The following is a 12,363-nucleotide window of genomic DNA, read 5'->3' on the forward strand; positions in this document are numbered from 1 at the left end:
AGATATTCCTCTGACTAGAATATTCTTCCTCCCGTTTTATCTTCTTACTTATTCTCACCTTCTATTTCCTCATGCAGCCCTTTCCTAATACCCAGACTAAGTTGGGCCCTCTCATAGTGCTTTATAGTACCTACTAGAGGCCCGGTGCATGAAATTCGTGCAAGGGTAGGCCTTCCTTTCCTCGGCTGCCGGCACCGGCTTCCCTCTGGCCCCTTGGGCCCGGGCTTCCCTCGCAGCCCCAGCTTTGTCCGGAAGGACATCCAGTCTAATTAGCATATTATGCTTTTATTATAATAGATGCCTCCTTGTCATTCTACTTTCAAGCAATTAACTGTGTTGTTGACATTGTAGTTTTGCTGAACATGGAATGCCTGGCACAAAATGGTTGTCGTTAAGAATTTTTTATATTAATGAACCTTTAGTTACCATTGACTTGCTTTCTTCATTGCCCTCATATTTCTTTAGGTATCAAATCTAAATTTTCATTAGCCAAGCCCCTATTCATTCCTTTTTTTTTGCATTTCCATATATATATATATATATATATATATATATATATATATATATATATACACACACACATACACACACACACACACACAGACAGACACACATATATATTACATTTCCATTTACTTGTTTTTTGCATTTCCACCTATATTTTTTTGTGTGTGTGTGATTTAATTTTTTCATTGATTGAGGTTACTACATATGTGTCCTTATTCTCCCATTGCCCACCCCCACCCCCCCCACACTCATGCCCTCACCCCCCTGGTGTCTGTGTCCATTGGTTAGGCTTATATACATGTATACAAGTCCTTTGGTTGACCTCTCCCCCTTACTCCCACCCTCCCCTACCTTCCTTTTTATTTCACCTGCCATCAGTTTGAACTTCTCTAAACTTTACTTCTGGAATTTTGAAATAGTCTTCTTCTATGGATCATATTGTTATCATTTTACCCATATACTGTTCACAAGATTAATTTTAAGTACTATTTTATTGCTATTTTCCTTATCCACTTAGTGGCACACCATACTAAATTCAGGTTACTTAGCCTGAGATATAAGGCTCTCCACAACCACTTACCCTTCCTTACCTTCTGTTAACCTTACAATCTACTCAGACAATCTAGTCATTATACTTTGACTTGACCTTGTGCTTTTCTACTTCTAAATATTATTTTTTACTTACTTTAGATAGATCTAGCTATGTAAATCCTAGTTTATTCCTTAAAACTCATTTCAAATCTCATCTCTTTTGTGAATGGTGTCTTGATCCAGTTAGAAGTCAGTGTGTTTCCTATTCAAAATAAAATATTATGTTCTCTATGCTGTTTGTTGCTTTCCTGCTTTGTGCTATTAACTTTTAAGTTTTTTATAGAGAAGGTTTTGTCCCATATATTTTTATGTTCTCTTGAGCATTGTCAGTCCCTTATACATAATGACTCCTCATTATTTGTTATTTCATTTATCTTACTCAAAATACTGATATTAATCGTAATTAGAGTAAAATTTTATTTTCTGTTTTTCAGTTAACCTTTGTTCTAATCCTGAGGATAAGCTTCAAATTTATAGGGACAATTTTGAGAAGGCGTACTTGGATTCAACAGAGAGATTTTATAGAACACAGGCACCCTCATATTTACAACAAAATGGTGTACAGAATTATATGAAATATGTAAGTCAGAACTTAGTATAAGTGCTAATTTGAGCTATTCTCTTGATATTCTTAAAATGATTGCTATTTTGCCTCTGGACAGGCAGATGCTAAATTAAAAGAAGAAGAAAAACGAGCACTACGTTATTTAGAAACAAGACGGGAATGTAACTCTGTTGAAGCAGTAAGTAGTTTTTTAACTGTATATTCTATGGGATTATTTGAAGTACAGTAGCCCAGGGATGGCAAATATATAATACACAAAACATGACTTATCCTTTCTCTGTCTCTGACCAACATTACTAATTGATTATAGTACTTTCACAGTGAGACAGAGCACAGCTTTAATAGACACCTTATTGAGAACACATTGGTTTTCAGAGCTTACATGAAAGATAAAGTGTATTTGCCATCCTTGCTCTAGACTTTTTGCTATATTAAATGTACTCACTTTTTAATCAGTCTCCTTTATTATGTGTTATGCATATCTAAAGTTAACCCTTTTAGTGACTTTCATGTGGCAAGTAAAATATGCTCCCCAAAGATACATTTGATTCTCATTATTTGCAGAGATTATGTTCTATAAAATGGCTGTGAACACTGAATTAGTGAGTACTGAATCATTGCTGCTGCGGGATATTTCCTCTTCTTATGGGAGGATGTTTTCAAACTTCATCTTGTCATGAGATAAAATACTATTTGATAAGTGAACACCAGTCTTTTATATTGTTTCATTTAATTTATATTGTATGCTCCTCATTTTAAAAAAACTGATCTGAGGTAGTAGCTATGCTACAATATCTGTTCTGGGTGTTTTCTCTTACATGGAGAATGACTTTAGTGTACTTTAATAAGGAAAATATAGCAATAATATTTCCTCCAGTTCCTTTCAGCCTATGGAGCCTGGGAATTAGGTTTAGATTTACATTCAAAGAAGTAACATTTCAGTTTGCCTACAACCAAACATTTTCAACTGATTTTTTTTTTCCTTCTGACTTTTCTTTGCCTTCTTTCATCTTGAATGGTAGTCATGTTTATTCTTTGTTCAGGGTTTGGGTTGGGTTGGGTTGGATCTTTTACCTCCCTTGTTTTTGTTTTGTATTGCTTTTCATAATGTGCAGTATATTTCCTTTTTCAAAGGTTAAAATAACTTTGCTATTGGCCAGGAAAGGAGGCTAACTAGCGTATGGTTGTTTTATAGAAGTTTTCTATAAAAATTTAAAGCTGGCTAGGGCTTCATTCAGAAGGCAGGGAAGGCCATTGAATGTTTGTTAAATAAGTTTGCCTTGGGAAGATTAATGTAGTGACAGTATGAAAGTTCAATTGAAGTGGGGAAGAGCTGGGAATCGGGAGTAAGAAGGAGGTTTTTACAGTAATTCAAGAAGGTATTTGCAGTACCAAGTAGGGTTATAGCAATGGGAAGGAAAGGATCAGGTAAAGACTGCCAGTGGTGGAATGTTGTATCCTATGGGTTGGGCTAGATATTGGACAGAATTGAGTCCCTTTGTTTCTGAGGTTTTGGCTTGGGAGAATTGTGCTGCTACAGAGACCAGGTATAAGAATAAATCCTAGTAGTAAGGGAGAAAGATGAGTTCAGTTAGAGCAGCGATTGTCAACCTGTGGGTCGCGACCCCTTTGGGGGTCGAACGACCCTTTCACAGGGGTCACCTAAGACCATTGGAAAACACATATATAATTACATATTGTTTACAGTAGCAAAATTACAGTTATGAAGTAGCAACAAAAATAATTTTATGGTTGGGGGTCACCACAACATGAGGAACTGATTAAAGGGTCGCGGCATTAGGAAGGTTGAGAACCACTGAGTTTGAGGGATTTTACTATTTTAAGTTTATTATGTGTCCATTTCATTTGGGTGGAGAATGTTACAGTTTCATATGATAGGATTGTTGTTCTATTCTTCTACTCTAGTTTATATAACTTATTAGAGCATGCCCATATTAACATGGAAATTCAACTATAATGGTCTGACTGAGAATCAGAGACAGCAAGAAAAACAGAATGAGAAAGGTAGAGATAAACAAATACACATGACAGCCTGAAAGAACAGTTAAATCTCCCTTTCTACTTTATTTATTTGTTTGTTTTGTTAATCCTCACCAGAGGATATTTTTCCCATTGATTTTTAGAGAGTGGAAGGGAGGGGGGTGAGAGAGAGAAACATCAGTGAGAGAGAGACACATCGATTGGTTGCTTCCCGCACATGCCCCAACCGGCCCAGGGATTCAACCTGAAACCCAGGTTTGTGCCCTTGACCAGGAATTGAACCCGCAAAGCTCCGGTCTGCCGGCCGATGCTCTAACCGCTGAGCACACTCGCCCGGGCTCTCCCTTTGTACTTTTAACACACACACACACACACACACACACACACACACACACACACGAGCAAACACGTGCGCACGGAAAAAACTTGAACTAGCAAATTTGAATTTGCTCTTCCACAGTTACCAAATAGTGTGAGCATCTCACCAGCTAAATGATGCTAGTATTTAAAGATAAGTCTTTTTGTTATTTTTCAACAAAGACACCAAATGCAATATAGCTTGCTTCCAAATAAACCTTTTGCCCTAAAAGGGTGGTTACTATCTCTTTCTTCAAAGATTATCATCTCCTAACTTTTAACAACATAGATTATAGCAAAATTTGGTGTAGAGAAGACATTAAGCACCAGAACTTTAGAATTAATTATGACAGTGGGAATGTAAGACTTAAGGCAGATGTATTACTATATTATATACCTCACTGAAGTAAAGCCGTTATACTGTATACATAATATTTACTATAATGTTTGTTAATTTACATTTTTTGTTTTCAAAGAGCAATAATGTGTTAGAATGATGTACTGGAAGGAACAGAAAACAAAAAATCACGCAAGTCCTAGGTCAGTGATGGCGAACCTCTTGAGCTCGGCGTGTCAGCATTTTGCAAAACCCTAACTTAACTCTGGAGCCGTGTCACATATAGAAATTTTTTTTAATATATATTTTATTGATTTTTTACAGAGAGGAAGGGAGAGCGACAGAGAGTCAGAAACATCGATGAGAGAGAAACATCAATCAGCTGCCTCCTGCACACCCCCTTTTGGGGATGCGCCCGCAACCACAGTACATGCCCTTGACGGGAATCAAACCTGGGACCCTTCAGTCCGCAGGCCGATGCTCTATCCACTGAGCCAAACCGGTTAGGGCCACATATAGAAATTTTTTGATATCTGCAACCATAGTAAAACAAAGACTTATATTTTTGATATTTATTTTATATATTTAAATGCCATTTAACAAAGAAAAATCAACCAAAAAAATGAGTTTGCGTGTCACCTCTGACACGTGTGTCATAGGTTCGCCGTCACTGTCCTAGGTTCTACTAGTAATCCTATATAATAAAGAGCTAATATGCTAATTAGACCAAAAGCAGAACGACCGCCTGGACTACCTTCTGGATGAAGCTGGGGCTGCGAGGGCCGAGCCCCTTACATGAATTTCATGCATCGGGCCTCTAGTTTAATATAAATAAGGTGTAGCTGTAGCTGGTTTGGCTTAGTGGATGGAGCATCGGCCTGTGGACTAAAGGGTCCTGGGTTCAATTCTGGTCAAGGGCACATGCCCAGGTTACAGGCTCGATCCCCAGTGGGAAGCATGCAGGAGGCAGCCTATCAATGAGTCTCTCTAATCATTGATGTTTTTATCTCTCTCCCTCTCCCTTCATCTCTGCAATCAATAAAAATATATATATATATATATGTAAACACTATTACTTGAACAACTAGTAAAAAACAAGCCACTTTCTATACTAAAAACTATTGGAAACAGACTTACTGTCCTAAATTTTCTCTTAGAGGAATTATCAGTCATCAGACCACGTTACGCTATATCTTTATTGATACTAATTTTGTCTATACTTATCTATTAGGCTATTCTTATTAATGGAGGACAGTTATATGGTCAGTCATATGGGGCTACACAAAAATGCACAGCAGAATTTAAGATTAAAGTAGGTACATTTTTGGCATGTGTATTTTCCTCTAACATCTAGCAAATTATTATGGTTTATGATTCACCTTCTTTAAATTTAGTTAGCCTGGGTCACTCTTCTAAACCTGATTAGTTTTCAATATATGCAGAAAAAAGTTTCTGGACTGTATTCTGTATAATAGCAAGCCGCACCTAGGTAGCACCCAGTTGTGAGGCCAGGCCTAATGAAGGCCAGATGTACATTTCAAGTGTTCATAAAGTGCTTAGCAGCTTACTGACTTTTTCGTGGTTTTTAAGAGTGTTATTTCATTCTTTTGGTGTATTCCAAGCATCTAATTGTCATTTGTAAATGATGTTGCTTCTTCTTTTCTAATATTAATGCCTTCTATTTCCAGTGAATTAAATCCGTCTAATATTAAATGGTTAATTTTAGAAAAATGTTAATAATTTCTAGATCCTTGTCTTCTTCTAATCTTTGATGGGAATGCTTCTAAATTTTCACCATTATGCATGGTGGTGTTTTTTTTGGCATGATGTATGCATTTTTATTATATTAAGTGAGTATACTCTTATTCTTCCCTTAAGAATATTATCAGGCTCTTCTACTTTACCTTATAGGAGAGCAACTTAGCACCACTCAGATCCACTTCCAGTTGACACGCAATTTTAATAAGCTTGATTATCTTTGGATTGGTCTAGAGCAAAAGATCAGCAGTATGTTAGTGAAACTGGGTAAGAGGCTTCAGAGCTGTGCTCCTGAAGAGGCATTATTGATAGCAAAAAGAGACGCACAATAGTAAGAAAAGACCAAGGAAAAAATTTTAAACCAAAATAAATTTTTTCTATGGCCATTAATATTTTAGGTGATAGCCCAACATACCTTGGAGTTCCTGAGAGCTCTCAGTTAGTATTTATTATGCACCTAAACTATGTCAGGCCTTGTGCTAGGGGAATAATAAGATAGACCCGGTTCCTGTCTTAGGAGTGACCCTGGAGTACAATGGGTGGTTACATGGCAGAGTAGTGGCATAGAGAGTTACTGGTGGTGACAAACATCTCCTCAAAAGGACTGGGCACTCGTGGGGAGTCGGAGACAGTGTTACAGTGGTCAGGGCATTCATATGGAACTAGGTGAGGATTTGAATTCCACTGTTGTCATTATACCAGCTGTGTGCCCTTTGGCAAATTATTCAACCTCTGTAATCCTTGTTTTCCCAACTGTACAATGGGATAATACCCACTTATGTTATCAGAGTGTAATAAAATAACTGTATAGAAAACATTTAAGCACTGTGTCTGCCATGGTAGTTTTACTGTTAGGGCTCTGGTTTGGAGAAAGTTGCTTAGTGATTCTAAGACAGAAACTAGTTTACTGTCTGTAAAAAACATTGATAAAACTCAGAACTAGGTCATGGTCATAAATTATTGTCTTTAAAGTGGATAGTTGTTAATCTTGAATATTTTAGTATATTAAAGGTGATATCCAAACAGTTAAGGTGAATTAGTCTGACTATTCATTGTTCTGTTTAAAGGGTTACTTGTGTAACTAGTTTAGAAATGAAGCAAGCACCACTACTTAAAATGGCAAAAGGGAAGGATGGAGGGAGGGAGGGAGGGAGGGAGGGAGGGAGGGAGGGAGGGAGGGAGGGAGGGAGGGAGGTCGTTCTAAACCAAGCTAGAAAGTCCAAGAGAAATTAATTTTGAGAATAACCTCCCACACATGGAATAAATTAATTATTGAATACATCACAGATATCTGTGTATGGTTAAATACCTAGTTGATAATGAAAAAGTAGAATCTTAAAGTGGAGAAACATAGGATAATTTTTAGTTCAAACTTCTATTTTATACCTGAGGCAAAGCAAATTATTACTTATACAGAATTACATAACTAATGGAAATCAGAACTGTTCTTTTTGCTTCTTACTAAATTTCAGTGAAGTAGAATTAATTGTTGAAGTTGAATACCACTAAGAGAAGACTACTATATCACTTAGCCTGCCTCTCCCACCTTTCATTTTCGACAGTTACTGAGTGCCTGCGGTGTTTTATGGCAGGCATCGTCTTTGAAGAGTTTTGCTATAGAGGAAGGTAAATCATCAAGCACATTGATAGTTAAAGTGTTTCACCTTGCAGACCTCTGGGGAGAGATTGCTTTGGATTTAGAAGATGTGCTCATCTCAGGCAAAATATAGGAGTGATGGCATATAGCAAAAGTTTTTTTCTTCACGGAAGCTAGCGAAAGGAGACAGAAAGGGAATACAGGGTGAGAGAGAATGGCTTATCACTGTCCTTTCATTCAAGATGTATTTTTCAAATAGCAAGAATATATTCAGGGTCGACTGTATATAGTACTTTGAAAATGATGGGGAAGAAATACAAAAGAGGAATAACATGGTCTCTGTCCTCCAAAAACTTACCCTCTTATTAAAATAAAACTCATTTGAAATAAAGAGAGAACACTATAAGCAACCTTCCTTTCTTCTTTTTGCCAACATAGAGTAGAGTTCTAAAGATTTTTCAACACATAGGGATCTATACTATAATCTTTTTTTTTAAGAAAAGCTTTGTTATAAAAGTTTTCAAATATTTATAAAAGTTGAGAAAAATAATATAATGAATCTAGCCCACCATACCCAAACCCCAGATTTAATAATGTTCATCATTTTGTCATATTTGCTAAGTTGATCCCTCTTTTCTTCTTCCTACCCTTCCTTCCTTTTTCTTTCTTTCCTCTAGCATTTTTTAAAAAAATTTATGACATGCATTTTTACTCCAAACCAAGCATATCAAACTCATGGCCAGTGGGCCGCATGCCTTGACCACGAGTTTAACATGCTTACTCTAAACCCTTCTATAGTATAACATTTTTAATACCTGTATATTTTTTATCATATGTGTATGTGTGTGTTAATATACCTAACCAATCCTCTAATTATGGGCACTTTAATTATTATTCATCCTATATAACAAAAGGCTAATATGCAAATCGACCAACCAGTGGAATGACTGGTCGCTATGATGCGCACTGACCACCAGGGGGCAGATGCTCAATGCAGGAGCTGCTCCCTGGTGGTTAGTGCACTCCCACAGGAGGAGCACTGCTCTTGCTTGGCTGGCAAGTGCAGCGGTGGTGGTGGGAGTCTCTCCCGCCTCTGTAGCAGCACTAAGGATGTCCGACTGACGGCTTAGTCAGACATCCTCTGAGGGCTCCCAGCCTGTGAGAGGGTGCAGGCCGGGCTGAGGGACCCCCACCCCCGCCAAGTGCACGAATTTCATTTCATGCACCAGGCCTCTAGTGATACTATATTTCTTACAAATAATACTTCCTGGAATGTCCTTTATATACCTATATCTTTTTTAAATTTTAAATCTTTATTGTTGTAAGTATTACAAATGTCCCCTTTTTTCTCCCATTGACCCCTTATAATCTGCCCCTGTGCCCCACCCCTGAGTACCCTGTTTGGAGCTATCAGCAATCCACAGCTTGTGGCTCCCTCTGCTGGGACTGAGTTCCGTTGGAAAGGATCAAAATGTGCACCAAGATCTGTTTTTCCAAGCCCAGGGCCCCAAATAGATCAGGCATACTCAGTTTATTGGAGCATCATCCCATGCACCAAAAGGTTGCTGGTTGAATTCCAAGTCAGGGCACATACATAGGTAGGGTCGGGCACATACGGAAGGCAACCTGATTGATGTTTCTCTTAGGTTCTCTCTCCCTCTTCCTTTCTCTCTCTCTCCCTCTTTGTTCTAAAAAAAGCCCTAGCCAATATGGCTCAGTTGGTGGAGCATCATTCTATGCACCGAATTGTCTCGGGTTTAGTTCTCAGTCAGGTTATACCCAGGTTTTGGGTTTGATCTCCAGTCAGGACATACACAGGAAGCAACCAATTGATGTTTCTCTCACATCGATTTTTCTCTCTCTCTCCCTCTTCTTCTTCCTTCCCCTCTCTCTAAAATCAATCAAAACATTTCCTTGGATGAGGATTTTTTAAAATAATGATTTTTTAAAAGCTGTGGTATCATTATTTCCTATCTCTGATTTTCAAGACCCTTCATAATTTGGCCCTAAACTATTTTTCTAACTTAATGCTGTCCTGTAAGAGTCATCCTACTCCAGTAGTCATCCTACTTGTTCATATACCTTATTTTACTAGTATTCATTTTTTTTCTTGGGTTCATTTCTGAGTAATGTTTCTTCTTCTTTTTAAAATGTTTTACTTACTATTTTTCTGCCTATTAAATCCTTCAGAATCCTTATAGCCCATTATACAATAAAGTTACCCCAAATTCTCTAGCTTTCATAAATTTTCTCTTATTTGATTTCACACTGTCTCTATTTATTTTTTTTATTTATTTTTTTAATATATTTTATTGATTTTTTACAGAGAGGAAGGGAGAGAGATAGAGAGTTAGAAACATTGATGAGAGAGAAACATCGATCAGCTGCCTCCTGCACATCTCCTACTGGGGATATGCCCGCAACCCAGGTACATGCCCTTGACCGGAATCGAACCTGGGACCTTTCAGTCCGCAGGCCGACGCTCTATCCACTGAGCCAAACCGGTTTCGGCTGTCTCTATTTATTGATTTCATAGCATATTATAGACTGCCTTGTTGTGTTATTTTATGAAACACCAACTGTGTGTGAGGCCATGAATATATAGCAATGGGCAAAACAGTCTCTGTTCTTACGAAGTTTGTAGTGTCATAATGATGGATATATTTTCACTTCTTTGCTTTATTAATGAAGTCGAACTTCTTTTGATTTACTTCTATTATATATGAAGTATACACACATTTTTAGATATGTAATTAATTATATTTCTCAACTGGATTGAATAATCATTGAGGATATAAAGCATGTTTTATACTTCTATATTTCTTATAACACTTAACTCAGTTCTGAGCATATAGTCATTACTAAGTATATATTTGCCCTGTTAATGTAGTAACAAAAATTGTAGGCTGTGTAGTCCTGTACCTGATCTCATATTATAGCTGAAGACCTTATAAAGTAACTCTATAGCATTTGCAAGTTACTTAGCCTCTCTAAGCTTATTTCCCCATATGTTAAACTAGAGGCCCGGTGCACAAAAATTTGTGCACTAGAGAGGGTCCCTCAGCCCAGCCTGTACCTTCTCCCAGTCTGGGACCCCTCGGGGGATGACCACCTGCTGGCTTAGGCCTGCTTCCCGGGAATTGGGCCTAAGCTGGCAGTCAGATATCCCTCTGGCAGCCCGGGAGCCCTGGGGGATGTCCACTTGCAAGCGGGAAGCAGGCCTAAGCTGCAGTCGGACATCCTTAGCGCTGCTGCGGAGGCAGGAGCGGCTCCCACCACTACCGCTGTACTGGCAGCCATCAGCCTGGCTTGTGGCTGAGCAGAGCTCCCCGTGTGGGAGCAGACTGACCACCAGGGGGCAGCTCCTGCATTAAGCGTCTGCACCCTGGTGGTCAGTGTGTGTCATAGAGACCAGTGATTCCCAGTAGCTCTGCTGTTAGGGTCAATTTGCATATTACCCTTTTATTATATAGGATAGAGGCCTGGTGCACGGGTCAGGGCAGGCTGGTTTGCCCTGAAGGGTGTCCCGGATCAGGGTGGGGGCCTGCTGGGGTGCCTGGCCAGCCCAGGTGAGGGGCTGATGGCTGTTTGCAGGCTGGCCACAGCCCCTTCATGGTGGAGGTCCCCGCTGGGGTGCCTGGCCAGCCCGGATGAGGGGCTGGTGGCTGTTTTCAGACTGGCCACAGCCCCTTTGGGATAGGGGTCCCCCCTGGGGTGCCTGGCCAGCCTGGGTGAGGGACTGATGGCTGTTTGCAGGATGGCCACAGCCCCCAGCCACCCAAGCTCCCAGTGGAGGTTGGCTGGAAGCAGGTTTCTGGGACTTATTTAGCTTCTATCATTGAAACTTTGTTGCCTTTTGCGGAGGCCACAGCCAGCCAGAGCAGGCGGGAAGCTTGGCTTCCTCCATCGCTGGGGCAACCAAGCCTCCCGCTTGCTCCAGCTCTATAGCTGCCGGCTGCCATCTTGGTTGGGTTAATTTGCATATAGTTGCTCTGATTGGCTGGTGGGCGTGGCTTGGGCTTAGCGAAGGTACGGTCAATCAGTGTCTTTGTCTTTATTAGTGTAGATACCTGCTTCATAAGGTTTTCATGTGGGTTAAATGAGATAATGTATGTAAACCATTTAGCAAAATGCTTGGTACAGAGCCAGTGCTTATTAAAACATACCTATTATTATAATTTGTTTAACCTCTCAAGCTAGAAACTGCTTCATCAACCTTTTATTTCCCTAAGTTCTTTCATTTAAGTAGTTAACCAAATTCTGCTCAGTTTAATTCAATTATTTTTTCAATTTAGCCTCTTCTCTTAATCCTCATCATAACCCACAATAAGAAATACATTTAATATTTTTATTATGTTCATTTGCAGATATTTGAAACAAAAGTTTTATGAAATAATTTTGTAATTATTTGTAATGCATTCTGATTTTTTTGTTTTGTTCTGTATTATTAAAACTTTTAAAAAGCTGTGCCTTGGCTGGTGTGGCTCATCAGGTTGGAGCATCATTCCGTGCACCAAAGTGTCCAGGGTTCAATTCCCAGTCAAGGCACATACCCAGGAGGCAACCGCTTGATGTTTCCCCCTCTCTCTACCTCCCTCTGCACATGGGCCACGAAGTTTCGATCGCACTGTACGTGTGCGCCTGCACATG

At 39.2% G+C, this 12,363-nt stretch overlaps 1 protein-coding gene across 3 annotated transcripts in view; it reads left to right on the forward strand.

Moving 5' to 3' along the window:
- CUL5 (cullin 5) overlaps positions 1-12,363 on the forward strand; it is a 104,683-nt gene that overhangs the window by 68,385 nt on the left and 23,935 nt on the right. For all 3 annotated transcript variants that reach the window (XM_059707979.1, XM_059707980.1, XM_059707978.1), the window contains exons 6-7: positions 1,533-1,678; positions 1,761-1,841. In XM_059707979.1, coding sequence (XP_059563962.1) covers positions 1,533-1,678; positions 1,761-1,841 — 227 coding nt within the window. The remainder of the gene's footprint in view (positions 1-1,532; positions 1,679-1,760; positions 1,842-12,363) is intronic.

Source organism: Myotis daubentonii, chromosome 9 (assembly GCF_963259705.1).
Source record: "Myotis daubentonii chromosome 9, mMyoDau2.1, whole genome shotgun sequence".
Classification (NCBI taxonomy): Eukaryota; Metazoa; Chordata; class Mammalia; order Chiroptera; family Vespertilionidae; genus Myotis; species Myotis daubentonii.